Raw genomic sequence first — 15,955 nt, forward strand, 5'->3', positions numbered from 1 at the left:
AGTAATCCATATGATGAGTGTAGAAACTATATGATAAAGAAAAGAGCTATTTTTTAAAAAGAGGATAAGGAGACAGGTATCCTGTTCTATTTTTATTCATTAGTGTAATTTAATTCAATCATTCAATTTAAAAAAAAAAAAAAAAGATGTAGCCGTGTGACCATCAAAAGCAATTCCAAGAAAACAAGGAAACTTAGGTTACATTAATCACATGTAACCTCTTAGAATGGTTGATTTATCCCTCAGAAGTGATATCAGAAGGGATCACATCTTTCTGGCCATTATCATATGTAATAAGTTACCATTATGGGGAGTCAATTAACAACACAACTTAAACATGAATTTTGTAGGCAGGCATTTAAAACAGCAAAGTGAAGGAAAAGAAAAAGAGATAAATGAGTGAATTATTTTAATATATACCAAATCTTCCAGATTGCAGTTAGCTCCATTCTTAATTAATTCTTTCACAATTTCCAGATTGCCTTGTTCAGCAGCTATCATCAATGGAGTCTGGCCACACTAGAGAGTATAAAAGATACAGACACTGTATTTTTACTGAAACATCACAGTTAAATAAACCACACCTACATTTCCATGAAGGTATGCTAAGCACTAGTTGTGTTTACTGTATTTCTTTAATTTAGAAACAGCTTTGAACCTTAAGTTTCAGTTTTTAATAATTTAAAAACCAAAGAGAAATGAAACAATTTTTTTTCTCATTGCAAATTCATTCAAAATAAGTAAACATGAATAATACTAGGATCTGAAAGTACTGCAATGTATATAAAAATCCCAGGATACCTATTCTTTAATAATATTGGTAGAATATGATATAGAATGTGTTTTTAATCATATATATGTTTTATCTAAAACAAGACTAGAGGGAGAAAAGTAAAATAATAAACAAAAACAATACAGGTGCTATATAAAATATACCTATGTGCAGTTTTTTTAAGCCTTATAACCTTAATTCATTAAACTAAAGCCCCTGCTAGTTAAATCAGAGTCTCCCAGCCTTCGTGCTAAAAGTAAGTTATAGAAGTACAAACATAGGCCCTCCCAGGCAGGCAGGGCCCAGGCAGGCAGATCCCAAGATAGGTCACCTCCAGCAGCAAGCCTCATCTACTGCAAGGCGGTATAAATATTATCATTTTCTGTTTAAGTGTCATGACATGAAACAGATTAGGAAGCACCAGGTTAAACAATGGTAAAGGTACTGAAACACACTAAAGTAGAAGAGAAAAATTTACACCAAAAATTAAGTTCAATTACATAAATAATTACTTAAGCATCTAATTACTGGGGAGTTAATTAATATCCACGTTTTTTAAATGCCAATTTGACATCATTCCTCTGCTTAAAATCCTTCAGTGTTTCCCCACTGCTCTTTTAGATAAGAATCCAAATCCTTTCCATGGCCTACAAAAGCCCTGAGTGATGGAGAGAGCCTGGCAGGCCTACCTCTCATGCCATTCCTGCCCCCAACGTGCCCTCATGCTCTTCCCCACCTCCCTACCAATCCCCTATAACTGCCCTTTACTGTACTAATCCTTGTTAGTAATAACACCTTTATTTGTATGATTAAAAATTAATTATTGTCTGTCTCCCCTAAAGGCTCTACACTCCACGAAGGTGGGAAACATGTCTATTTTATTTATATGTTTGATACTGTATACTGTAATAATTGGCAAAATGCAACATATGCTATTATAAGAATAATACAAGTAAAGAGCTAAACACAAATACTGGTTCAAATAAAGTACAAAAGTAAATCACATTAAATACAGACATTCTTATATAACAATGGGTACCAAATTATATGTGGTAGCTACGTCATTCAACCAGGGTCATTAAGGAATGAGGTACTACACATAAATAGATTTTCCAGATGAAAAAGTGTATCCTTTAAAGATTAAATTTGATTATAACTTTTATGATAATCATCATTCTAAAAAGCAATGCACACATTGCTACTTGTTAAACAATTACCATAAACATTATTTATGATTCTGAGTCATAACTACAGACATCAATTATTGCAGTATGCATGCGTCTGTCAGCTCTAAGTTCTTGTACATACTTTCTACAGCCTCCTTCTCCCTTCTAACCTACTGGAATAAAAAAGTGAGATATCAAAGTCATTGGTAAATTAAAGCCAACAAACTGAGTCCATGGCCCTGAGGATACATAAATTTTACATCATAGTTTTCAAAATAGTAATCCCAAAAACTCAGAGGGGTTTTCTGTTTATTTTCTGGGGTCACAGTTACATTTCAAATAGTTCACACAGAGGTGTTTCTAGAGAATGAGAGATAAAATAATGTAAATGTTTATCAATACCTATAACACAAATAAGATAGGTGGTATAAACTTGATAAACTAACTAGAAACACACCAAATGAAAGGTTTATATAGTCATAATTTTGTCTTGCAGAAACTACTAGTTGTCTATCCGGTATCCAGAGGAACAGGACTTTGTTGAGGGTAGCAATGTACTCTGCTAAAAAAAACCCACACTGTTCAGCCTCACTTGTAGCTGGAGATAATCCCATGACACTGCTCTGGCTAGGTCTCCCAGGCAGCTCTGTAAGGGGACTAATCCGACTGGTCTGTGCCCTTTTCCCTCTTCTTGCCCCCTATGCAGACACCAAGCTGGAGGGCATCAACCTGGCCAATGTGAAGTAAGGGCACACAGTGAAGAGTGGCCAGAAAGGAGGAGGAGCTGGGCCCTCCAGGATATCCTGAAGTCACCACATTAGCCTTTGAATGGCTCCATGAGCTTGTCACTATGTGAAGAAAATAAAACATTCATTTGTCTAAACCACTGTTTTGGGAATGTTACATGCAGTCCACAGCATTTCTCAACTGGCACACCTTTTGTGACAACACTATCCAAAAAGAGAAATGATTTTCAGGAAAGGCTGCCATGAAGTTTTGTTACATCCCCAGAGGTAGGAGGATAACTACCTCATAAGGTGGGCCTTCAAACAAAGTCTATCTTTGGATTCTTCTAGTTCTTGCTTAACTATCTAGTGACTACAGTTGTAGAGATACAGAGTAACTTGTCATATCATGACAACTTTATTCTTCCACTAGAAAATGATTCACTACAGGTCCCTTCCACACCTAAACTCACATATCCCAGAAAATTCCAATCTATCTCTTTTCAAAAAACGTAAGATGACATAACCCACACATCCCCTGCTCTACTACTTACAATGACCTCAAACCAAAACACACGAGAAATGAAAAAGAACACTACACAACAACTGAAGTCCCCTGCAACTGGTACCATATTTATCTCAGCTTCCCAGAGGCTGCAACGCAAACTTCTACTCTTCCAGCACTTTTTGCTTTTCCCAATACCTAGGTTCCCATTTCTATCTGTTTACCTGCATTAGACCTAAATAACCAGTTTTAAAACAGGCACCTTTGAAGGGTATATATACTTCTTCTAATAATTATAGTGAAACTAAAACATTTTGAAATTCTTCTTTGAAATTCACTTCAGAGTCTATTTATAAACACATACCAAAATCCACCTCTTAAAGTTTCACTTCATTTTCTTAAGCAGGAGAATAATGTCCAGCCTTACACCACCCCCTTGTACCATGGAGAGCTGAGAGTGACTTTTTGTTCTTTTCAAAAATAAATTAGAATAAAAGTAAAATCCTTCACTACTCAACAAAGGGCAAAGATTTGCCATCACTGAGAATATTCACAGGCCAAGAGATTTATCTAGTTTATAAATAAAGTAGAAAAAAAAGAAGGAAAGAAACTAGTATTTACTGATTGTGGCCAATTACATGCTAAGCAAAGTATCAGGCAACTTTACCCACATTATTTTATTTAATTAATCTAATATTTAAGAATCCTTTGTAAAACTGATAACTAAAGCACATTAACACGAAGTTACTTAAGTACTCTACTTTTAAAAACAGGAAAGAAGACAGAAATTTCCAAACAATTTTTTAAACTTTTTATAAATTAAATTTTATCTGAAATTGTAGAAGCAAAATGCTAAAAAAAAAAAAAAAAAAAAAAGGCCTTGAGAAAGCAACTTTATCCCCAACCTTCACACTGAACCATAACTGAACAATCCCAGGTGGTTTCAAATTATTATTTTAAAACTCCAATTTAACTTGCTGCAATATTAAACTGGATATAATAATAATTCATATCCATTAAATGCTATCTCATGCATGATGCTAAGTTAAGCTCTATGCCAAACATGCTTCACTCCTTATGGCAATAAGATTAATATGATTTTATGCTATTGATATGCTATTTTTCTCCTTCTAAGTGAAGCTATTTTCTCAGTATTCCCTAAAAATAAGTCTATGTAGCGAAACAATCTTTTTAAACTGTCACATTTTATTATTCCAAATGTTAATATATGCTAATAAAACACTTATGTAAGTAATTATTTTATAACAATGAACAATTTCCAGTTATAAATATTATATCTATTTACAATTCTTAACTATTCATAATCATGGATGACTGTAATGATGTTAGCTAACCAAAATATATTTTGTTCAATATACAAACATTGAAAATAAAGGCATTATCATTAGATGAACTTTATTCTGACGACTCAAAGAAAAAAAGTAGATCATAAACAGATTATAGTTTAAAGTCAATTACAGCAGGGTTCAAATTTGAGTTCTATCAGATAATATCTTGGATAAGAAAATGAGGGATTAAGTAATTTACTTATAAATCAAGATAAATAACAATATTATTCTTTGTACAGTTACTATGCAAATTAAATGAGCTAAGATATATAAGATATATCCCATAATACTTGCATAAATACTCAATAAAAACATTAGCTATCATAACATTATTTACAATAACAAAATTTTTATGTCAAGATTTCCTTAATGACAGAGTTAACATTTAATGGTACCTCATGTCAAAAAAAAGTAATAAGGTACTAACTGTTAATTCAGTAGCTTTTAAAAGATTTATATTTGTACACCATGTACATAAATATTGTTGACTACCTACTACATACAACTAATTTTAATTTTAGAAACTTAGCCTTACCTCATTTCTCTCATCTACATCTTTGCATTTTTCAAGAAGAGCTTTCAGAGCAGGAATGTTTTCTTCTTCTACATAGTTTATAACACTCTGTGATATCAGAACTGACATTTTCACAGAAAGCTGCAGTTATCTTTATTTCAATATCTGTTAAAAGCAAATTAGACAAAATACACATAATTTGTGGTTAGAAAAAAAACTAAGTTACCATTAAATATAATATCTTTCTTAACGTTAAGCTTGTGCAAACACACCTTCAGCAGCAGGAGTCAAAACAAGGCCTCATAGCTCAAAATGCTGACAAGATGTCTCTTCCCAAGACTTACACTCCTCTCAGTCTTAACTCCTTCAAACCCTGAACTCCAGAACCATCCACAAACCGTCCTCATCACCACCCCAAACATGAGCAAGTGCTCCACTGCTCCTCCTGCTGTCTCCATCTCAGTACCTGGCAGCTCCAGCTCCATTCTTCCAAGGCCAAAAACCTTGGAATTATCCATGACATCACTTCTTCCTACACCCTACATTCAAACTACTAGCAAGTCCCTTTGGCTCCACCTATAAAATATACAGCACATCTGACTACTCCTCTCCACCTCCATCACTACCACCCTGGTACCTAAATCACTGTCAGCTTCCTAACTGGTCTCCCTGCTTCTACCTTGACCTCTAACCTGGACCACTGTGAGAACTTCCTAACTGGTCTCCCTGCTTCCACATTGCTTTCCCTTCAGTCTTTCCTCCACAGTGCCACCACAGTGATCTTGGAAAACAGAAGCTGGGCCAGAGAAACCAGAAGCTGAGGGAAAAGAGGAGATGTCGGTCAAAGGGTATAAAGTTTCAGTTAGACAGGAGGAATAACTTCTGGTGATCTATTGCACAGCTTAGTTAACAATTACAGTTAATAATAATGAACTGTATTATTTCAGAATTGCTAGAAGAGTGGATTTTAAGTGTTCTCACAACAAAACAATGGTAAGTACGTGAGGTGACGGGTATGTTATTAAGCCTGATTTGATCTCTTTCCACAATATATAAATGTATCAAAACATCATATTTTACCTCATAAATATATACAATTATAATTTGTCAATCAAAAATGAAATAAAATTTTTAAAAAACCAAACTTCAACATATATCAGAACCACCTGGGAGCTTGTAGACCACAAATTCCTGGGCGCTACCCTCACAGATTCTAATTCAGTAGGTCTGGGCTGGGCCCCTGAATCTGTATTCTTAACCAGCTCCCAGGAGAGGGGATAAGGTGACTGAAGAACCGTGCTGAATAGTACTGAATCAGACTGCATCTTTTTTTGCACAAAGCCCTCCAGTGGCTTCTCAAAGCACTCAAAGCAAAATCAAATGTTTTTTCACAGTTTCAGTTACCTGTGATCAACCGTGTTCCAAAAACATTAACTGGCAAATTCAAGAAACAAATACTTCATATATTTTTAACTGCACGTCATTCTGATGAATGAAATGAAATGCAATGAAATCTCATAGCAGCCCGCTCTGTCCCACCCACCACAGGAATCCCCCCTTGGTCCATCGCATTTGCGCTGTAGACACTCCCTGCCCGTTAATAACTTAGTACTCGTCTGGATTCTCAGATGACTGTCATGGTATCGCAGTGCTTGTGTTCAAGTAACCTCTATTTTACTTCATAATGGCCCCAAGATGCAAGAGTAGGGATGCTAGCAATTTGGATATGGCCAAAGAGAAGCCATAAAGTACTGCCTTTAAGTGAAAAGGTGAAAGTTCCCAACCTGAAAGAAAACAATCAAATGCTGAGGTTGCTAAGATCTAGGTAAGAATGAATCATCTCTCTGTGAAATTGTGAAGGAAAAGAAATTTGTGCACAGTATATAAAGGGTACTATCGTGGTTTCACGCATCTGCTGGGGGTCTTGGAATGTATCCCCCGAAGACAAAGAGGAACTACTGTACCTTGGCCTAAATGACTCTAAGTGACATGGCCTTTCACCTCTATTCCATGCTCTACCTCTGACCTCATCTCGCACCACTCCCCGCACCCAACTGACTGCTTGACCATGCCAGGCACTGTCCCACCCCAGCCTTCTCCAATGCCTTCATGTCTGCCTAAACTTCTCTTCCACCAGACATGTACATGGCTCGCCCCTCACTGCCTTCAGCTCACCTTATCAGAAAAGTCTAACCTGACATGTGATGTAAGAGAGTAACAACCTCAGACATGCTCACAGCGGCCCCTGCACTCCCACCCCCTTGTCCCGCTTTATTGTTTTCTATAGCACTTACCACCATCAGGAAAACAACATATTGTTTGTTTATTGTCCATCCACCACAACTAGAACGCAAGCTCCAAGAGTACTGAACATCCAAATGCAAATTAATATACAAACCTCAGTCCATACCTTGTACCATACACAAATGCTAACTCAAAACTGACTTAAATGTAATATCTGAAAATATAATAAAACTTCTAGTAGAAAATAAAGACTATCGTAATGACCTTGGATGAAGAAAGATTTATTTGATATAACACTAAAAGCATGGTCCACTAAAAAAAACTGATAACTCAAGAGTTCATCGAAAACTTTTGTTCTGTTGAGAGAATAAAATTTCTTGAGACTGGTGACCACTCTCTTCCCTCAGTTTCCCCCACTCTTGAAAAGGAATGTCTATAACTGGTATGTCATGCCTCTCCCCAGACTATATTTTGGAGCACATAACTTGTGTCCTGAATCGTGCCTCCGGGTGGACTATGCCCAGAGTCTCACTCATACCTGATTTAGACGATGAGATTTAGAACTTTTGAGCTGATGAGATTTAAATGAGGTTTTGGACTTTGAGTTGATGGTGCAGCAAGTTGAGACTTTTGGGGGCCTTAGGATGAGGTGAATATGTTTTGCATGTGGGAAGGAAGTCTATCTTTAGGGGCCAGAGGGCGGAAATTATTGCACTATATGATATTATATATATGACACTCTGGAAAGAGAAAACTATAGGGGCAGAAAACAGATCAGGGGTTGCCAGGGTTTAAGGTAGGGGAACGAGATGACTACAAAGGGGTACAGGAGAATTTGGGGAGTTAATGAATGTTTTATATCTTGACTGTGGGGGCAGTTACACAATCACACACTTTTGTGAAAATTCAAAACTGTACGGTTTTTTATTATATATAAATTAAACTTCAATATACCTTACTTTTAAAAAAATTCTCAAAAAAAAGGGTTATGTTATTTAATCCAATAATTTCACTTCTAGAATCAATTCCAAAAATGAGAAACATGGACAAAGATTTTAAGTATAACACAATTTTATTCATAGCAACAAAAAACTTAGAGATGGGTATTATAAGAATTATAATACAATCATAAAGTAGAATAATACAGTCATCAAAATGTTTCCTAAGAAAATGCTTAGGATTTATGATATGGGGGACAAGATTAAGAACTATATATACAGCATCTCAACTACTTAAAATATATACATTTTTAAATACTGAAATGAAACAGAACATGATGGGCATTAGTGTAATTTTTATTTTCTTTATAACCTTTATTTCCTAAATTTTCTGGAATGTGATACTTTTATCATTGGAAACCATAAGAGATTTTTATTAACAGTTATCACCAACATCCAGCATCTTACAGGATAAAGCCTAATACCTCAATAAGGCATCCAGGATTTGGCTCTTCCCTCTTTATACCAGCCACACCTCACCCTGCAGCCCAGCCAAGCTGAAGCACTCACAACTGCCCCACTGCCACGCTGCTCCACACGCCTGCCTTCGCTCAACTGGCTCCCTCCATTTAGAACAACCGCATATCCACTGTAGAAAAGCATCTACCTCTCTCTCCAGAGTCAGTTACACTTCCCGTGCCGTTTATCTCCTCTCTTCTGAGATCAGCCAACCCCACTCTCAGTGCCTTAGTTTAGGCCTTTACCGTCTGTACTAATTAAGACTTCTAAGGCAGCAAGAGACATAAACTAGCCTAAGCAAAACAGAAAAGTTTATTGTAAGGATACTGGTTTATTTCCCATAACCACACGACAGGAAAGGTAGGTGCCACTGGACCTCAAACGTAAGTAGGATTCTCTTTCTCTATTGGCTTAATCTACTGTCTTCTAGACCAACTTCTACACAAATGGGAATTTGGCTTCCCACAACTATGTTGCCTCAACTCAGATAGTTTCTAATATAACAGAAAGCAGTCTATTCTTTGTTCCCAGATCCAAAAGTCACAGAAAAGGGCTCTGAGTGCCCAGAGTGAATCAGCTGCCAACCTAGAACCATAAACTATAGTCCCAAAGTTGAGAGGGGGTTACAAAGTCACAGAGTATTGGTGCTGTTTCCAGAAAAGAAGGAACTATTGTGATACAGGCATCTATCCTAAAAATGACTATGACACCACCTCTTACCAGGGCCAATGTGACAGGCTATCAGCCTGTGCATCCTCTTTCCAGCCCTTCCCCCTCCAATCCACTTGCCACACTGATTCAAGAGTGATCCACAATACACTCCTCTTGAAATCCTGGTTGGGAGAAGAGAAGATGATGGCTTTACTACCCACACAATATTCAAGGAACTTATGCTCTCTGAGCCTTTTAAAGCCATTGTGAAGATTCAGTTATATAATTCCTTTGGAAAGCTCTGCTCTGTACCAAGCACAGTGAAGACTGAATAAAGTCAATTCTTGATAATGATGACGAGGGCACACAGATCTTTCACAATCTGTCCCATCTTACCATGCCAGCCTCATCTCTTTCTCCCCTCCTCCCATGCTCTACCCAGACCTTTGCACTTGCTGCCCCTTCTGCTTAGAAAGCCTATCCTCCACATATTCAAGGGTACTTCGAAAAGTTCATATTATCTTTCAATTCTATTTTTCCATGAACTTTTTTTTTTTTTTTTTTTTTTTTGTCGTTTTTTCATGACCGGCACTCAGCCAGTGAGTGCACCGGTCAGTCCTATATAGGATCCGAACCCGCGGCGGGAGCGTCGCCGCGCTCCCAGCGCAGCACTCTACCAAGTGCGCCACGGGCTTGGCCCTCCATGAACTTTTTGAAGTACCTTCGTATAAGCCTGGACAGGTTCTCCTCCTTGAGGATATGGCTCTAACATTATCTTATCCTGGAAGCCTTCACTGACTGGCTGCTCACCCCAAGTTGGGCCAGTGTCCCTCCTCTGGGGCTCCTCCACTCCTGCGTATACATATAAATGCAGACTGCTCATTCCTCTCAACTTTCCATTTTACTTACTCTCTCCACATCCCCCTAGACTACAAGTTCTTGTGGCAAGACCCATGTTCCATCTAAGCACAATGCCTACAAAACAGGGGCTGACAAAAAGCAGCCCCTGACTGTCACGCACTGGCCTGGCATGCACAGCAAGGCATTGGTCCTCTCATGTGAACATTAACAATTTCACAGAGCACCAACATCAAACAAGGTCACTCTGTGTCCTTGATGCCAAGACAAAAACAAAACCACTCTGGAATCATATCTGAGAAAAACATGAACATTGTTTAAACCAAAAAAATGCCAAAATATCTCCTTATCCTGGCTAATATGAATGAGTGCTGCTTCTTTACCAACTATAGCTTTAGCCTTGCTCCATTCCTCTTGCCTTCTAGGTAACATTTAAAATATCCAGTTGCAGAATTACCATCAGCCCCACTCCCATCCCCCATCCCCTGCTTTCTGAAGCACCCAATATAGGGCAAAGCCTTGCTTTCTTGAACTTCCCCAAATCACCTAACACAAGTTCAAGTCCTATAAGTTCTTCCTAACGACCTCTTACAGAGATACCCCACGGTTCCCTATGGTATTCACTCTCCTTCATTGCAAGGAGTTAATAAGACCAAACTTGTTCAACTGTAGGTGTGCTCCTGGTGGTCTCTGACTAGACAGCATTGACAGTGTTCAATAAATTTCACTGAATGATCTATTTCATAATGTCATGTTTGTGGGCACATATATAATAAGTACCTAGAAATTACAAAATAAAATTATAACATTAAATCCACTCCTGTTGATATATAGTAAAACCAATGACACCTTGTCATGTTAAACAATATGTATATAGTATGATCCTACTTGATAAATAAACCAGATCCCTATATATGAATATATTCAGTGCGTACACAGAACAAGGAGAAAAGTGTAAAAGGATACACACATGGCTGCTAAAATCAGTCATCTTAACAGGTAGGACTGACAGAAGATGATTCGCTTTGCCATTATGCATCTTTGTGCTGCACTGTTTTACCTGATATGATAAGCCTTATTCATTTTTATTAGGAAAAAAAGAGAAAAAATGTATTCCATCACAAGAAGAAAACTATGCAGCTTCTCATATTTCACATTTCAATTTCAATGTTATTTCATCAAAAAGGCCTTGTTCTTAATGGGCAGCTTCATGTAGTGGTCAAATGCATGGGCCTGACAGCCAGATCACCAAAGTGTGACTCCAGACTTTACTATTATATCACCTTGGGCTAGTTTCTTGACCTTAGTGTCTAAGTTTCCCAATCTTCAAATAACTGCACAGGTACATGCAAAGGGATTAAAACAGTGCCTAACACATATGAGCTAAATACATATTAGTTATTTTACGTTATAATAGAATATTATCATTCCTTAACCATTCTTTCTTAGCAGATTCCCTTAACCTGGATTATCCTCCATTATAGGATCCTTTTTATTCCTTCACAGCACTTTTCTAAACTTGTAATTTTCATATTTACCTGTTTAATAGCTGTCTCTCCCACTAGCATGTAAGCTTTATGAGAAAGGACTATTTCCTTTTGTTCTATACCAACTACCTAGAATGCCCAACCCAGCTTTAACATTCTTTTCGTTCGTATATTTTTGCTTTTATTATCGTTTTTAATTGACAGATAATAATTGTACATACTTATGGCAAACTGTGATATTTCCATAGTATACACAATGCTTAACAATCAAATCAGGGTAGTTAGCATATCCATCACTTCAAACATTTATCATTTTGTGTTGTGAACATTCAAAATCCTCTTTTTTAGCTATTAAAAGATATATAGGGCCGGCCCGTGGCTCACTCGGGAGAGTGCGGTGCTGATAACACCAAGGCCCCGGGTTCGGATCCCATATACGGATGGCCGGTTCGCTCACTGGCTGAGCGTGGTGCTGACAACACCAAGTCAAGGGTTAAGATCCCCTTACCGGTCATCTTTTAAAAAAAAAAAAAAAAAAAAAGATATATAGTAAATTGTTAGTAATTATAGTCACTCTACAGTGCTGTAGAACACTAGAACTTATTCCTCCTATCTCCAGCTTTAACATTCTTAACAAACCAAAACATATCCTTAAAAACCCAGCTCAGGGGTCACTTTTGAAATAATCTATTAAGTACTTCTCTCCTTTGTTCTTATACCTCTAGAACCTATTACAGGTCTAGAACAAGTAGAAATTTAACCAATAACTGTCAAATTGAATAACTGCACAGGTATACTAAAGATGCCTCTTCTAAAGGACTTTGCCCTGCCCACAGCCCCTGCTACCCTCAACAGCCATGTACTCTACCATCAGCCATGACCAGGGATGGGCATATGACCTGTGACATGTGACTGCTAGAAAAGATAAGCTGAGTCAATCAGATTCCTCTCTCCAGAATTGAGAATTAGAAAATAGAGGCTGAGCCAATCATTACCCGCCATGAGGAAAATGGCAGTTTTGAGATAGCCATCAGCAGAGAGAGAAGTCAGCAGACATAAACAGAGAAAAAGACTCCTCCTAAGTAAGAGAACCAAAGTGGCTCCTGAGAGATGTAAAATGTGGAGCTGCCCGGGATCCTGACTTCTGGCTGATTCACATTCTGTCCTATAAGTCTCCTTTGCCCTGAAGTAAAAGATTACGTTTCTGTTTCTTGACTTCTTACAGCAGCACATAAAGCAGAGAAACTGACAGTTCCTGAGCAAAAGCAGAAGGGGATGGCACACTCACACATGACCCTAGAAAAATTAATCTCCCAGCAGTGTATGCAACCTAGACTGCAAAAACACAGTAAGATGCTGGATACCAGGCAGGGAATCACCAAAACATACAGCCCACAAGACAGGGACCAGGCCACGGGAACAGAGAAGAAATGAGAGATATTAACTTGAACAATATAAAATCCCCAGTATTTGACCTTTCTGACCCACCAAAATATCTAGAAAAGACATTCTGAATTTAAAAATAAAAGAAAACATGTGAATGATTGAAGAAGAAAAGAACAGGTCAAAGATGACTAGACACCAAGTGTAAGTGACTCAAGGATGGTATTGGCATTAATAAAAAAAAGAGGATTCAGGAGAAATAGTGGACTTTTCCCTGCATGGTTATTCCCCCTCCCTCCCCATCATCCCAGCTGGGTGAATGGGGCTGTAGGGTGCTTGGACAGTCTGAATTTGAAGTGTTCCAAAAAAGTTGGGTTTTAGAGATCCATCCTGTATTTGGAAAAACAGATGTGTAATCATTTACACACACAGTGTAGAACAAGAATTCTCAGACTTGTGTGTATCAAAATTATTTAGGAAGCTTCTCAAATTCACCTATCCCTTGGGCTCCTCCCCCAGAAAATCGTATTCAGTAGATCTGGGATGGGGCCCAGAAATTGACATTTAACAAGCACCCACAAGGACTGTGATGAAAGTATCCACACTAAAGCTAGAGGAGAACAAAGAACACACCTTGCCACAGCATTTCCCAACCATGGCTCTGTACAGGATACCCTACCATACTTTACAAAAACGTAGATGTCTGGTCCTCAGTGTTAGGGGTGATTATTGAGCCACACCCCAGGCCAAATGAATGGGAATCTCCGAAAGTAAGGGTAAGAAAGCTACATTTTAAACAAGCACCCCTAGGGAGATGGCTCCATAGTTATTAATAAAAAATATTTTTCATTGGTTTAAACCTTTCTATATGTCAAAACAATTTGAAATAATAAAAATACCAATACTGCAGGCTAACAAATCGTATCCCTATAAGTAAATCATGGAAGCACGGTAATCAATGGCTTGCTGATATTCTGCCAAGCGTTTAAGCCTGCACAAGACAATGGAGCAATGGAGCCCCTCGTGAAAGCAAAGGAGAACAATACCACCTCGCCCGTGGAAGCCCAGGAAAAGAAACCCCGAACGTCTGCCACGGCGGTAACAACTTACAGGGATCAGGGGGTGGGTGTACCAGCGGCTGCTGGGCCAAAGAAAACAACTGTTTCACTAACATTCTCCACCCCACCCCACCGGCGCCTCTCCGCCCCGTGGAAGACTGACCAAGTCCGGAGGCCTTCCCGGCGCCCCAGCACACGCAGACTCGCCCCGGAAACAGGACCCCGAGCGCGCGGGCCTCTGAGCCCCCCTCCCGCCCGGCCTCGCCCCCTCCCCGCCCGGCCTGGCCGCTGTCCCCACACGGCCCGGACCCCCTCCCCGCCTGACCTCGCCCCCGCCCCGCCCGGCCTGCGCCCCTTCCCCGCCCGACCTCGCCCCCTCCCCGCCCGGCCCGGGCTGCTGTCCCCACACGGCCCGGACCCCCTCCCCGCCCGGCCTCGCCCCCGCCCCGCCCGGCCTCGCGCCCTCCCCGCCCGGCCTGCGCCCCTTCCCCGCCCGACCTCGCCCCCTCTCCCCGCCCGGCCTGCGCCCTCTCCCTGCCCGGCCTGGCCGCTGTCCCCACACGGCCCGGACCCCTTCTCCGCCCGGCCTGAGTTCCCTCCTTCCCCAGCCTCGCACCCGCCTCCTCCCCCGTCACCCGGTAAAGCCCCGCTGGCCGACCTCCTCACTGACCGTGTCACAGCCGGGCCCCGAGGACGGCGCCCTCAGCTCGGGCGGAACGGGCCCGCTCGGCCGCAGGCGGTGTCAGAGGCCGGGAAGGGGGGAGACGGCTGCTTTCAGCGCGTCGCCCGCGCCACACCCGGCGGCCATCTTCCTCCTTCTCTGCAAACTGACAGATCACGTGGCCGCAACCGGGGCGGGGCGTCGAGTAGCCACGCCCCCTGGGGCGGGAAGGAGGGGGGGCTGGAGGCGCGCCGGGCGGGGGGCGGGGGGCGGTGGCAACCGTCGGGCCCTGAGGCCTTGCGCGCCCTCCCTCTGACCTTCAAATACAGCACAGGCATTTTTGACGAGCGCCCCAGGCAACACCTTTTTCACTGTCATTGTCATTTATTACGGTTAATTTCTAACCCCTATCTACCATTATAATCAAGCGTATTCAGAGAAATAAACCACGGTTATAACCTCAGAGGACGTTGCCCCTCGCTCGGCAGCCCCGCACCGGCCCCCTCCCCACCTCTGCAGAAGGCGCCAGCCCCGCTGGACCTCGTTAAAGACTCCCGCCTGGAAGGTTTCCTCCCATTCTTCTGGAAGGCTCCTCCTCCTTAGACTCCGCTTACCTTAAATTTGAGGACGGTGCCAGAGTTCTGCCCAGAGCTGGGCTCACTCATCCCGCAACGAGCTCCTCCTCCTGCGTCGCTGCCCTCACAGGCTGACTCCCCCCTATAGCCACCAGGACAGAAGGTTGGAGGTCATCCCACACACCCCCTCCCCACCTCCGTGTCGCCTCATCAGCGGGCTGCAGCCACTTCCGTCCCTGCTCCGCCCCCTCTATTTAAAGGCGTCAGAAGCTCCAAACAGGATTGTCCCAACAGCCCCCAACTACTGTGCCTTCCCGTGGAGAGCCCCGCCGGCCACTTCTGCAGGAGCTGGCTAGGTGACAGCACAGCTTTCATTAAACTACTACATTCAGCATCCTTCCGTTTCCATAGAGTAAATTCCCAAATGGTACTTAACACGCAGGGCTCCTCGGAGCGGCCCCTGTCAGACCTCACCCCTGCTCTGTCTACCACCCCTGCCCCAAGGCTGGCAAATGCGTGCCCTTCCTGGAACACTGCGCCAACTCCTTCC

The 15,955-nt window shown here is 41.1% G+C and overlaps 1 protein-coding gene across 7 annotated transcripts in view; it reads right to left on the reverse strand.

Annotated features, from left to right (window-relative positions):
- KIDINS220 (kinase D interacting substrate 220) overlaps positions 1-15,523 on the reverse strand; it is a 105,169-nt gene extending 89,646 nt beyond the window's left edge. For 5 of the 7 annotated variants that reach the window (XM_063077676.1, XM_063077673.1, XM_063077675.1 and 2 more), the window contains exons 1-3: positions 14,840-14,982; positions 5,053-5,196; positions 421-519 (exon numbers count right to left, since the gene is read on the reverse strand). In XM_063077676.1, coding sequence (XP_062933746.1) covers positions 421-519; positions 5,053-5,160 — 207 coding nt within the window. In that variant the 5' untranslated portion in view covers positions 5,161-5,196; positions 14,840-14,982. Of the gene's footprint in view, positions 1-420; positions 520-5,052; positions 5,197-14,827; positions 14,983-15,444 lie in introns of those variants that run through there. The other 2 variants (XM_063077672.1, XM_063077671.1) reach the window with 2 other exon arrangements.
- Positions 15,524-15,955: the final 432 nt, after the last annotated feature.

Source organism: Cynocephalus volans, chromosome 14 (assembly GCF_027409185.1).
Source record: "Cynocephalus volans isolate mCynVol1 chromosome 14, mCynVol1.pri, whole genome shotgun sequence".
Classification (NCBI taxonomy): domain Eukaryota; kingdom Metazoa; phylum Chordata; class Mammalia; order Dermoptera; family Cynocephalidae; genus Cynocephalus; species Cynocephalus volans.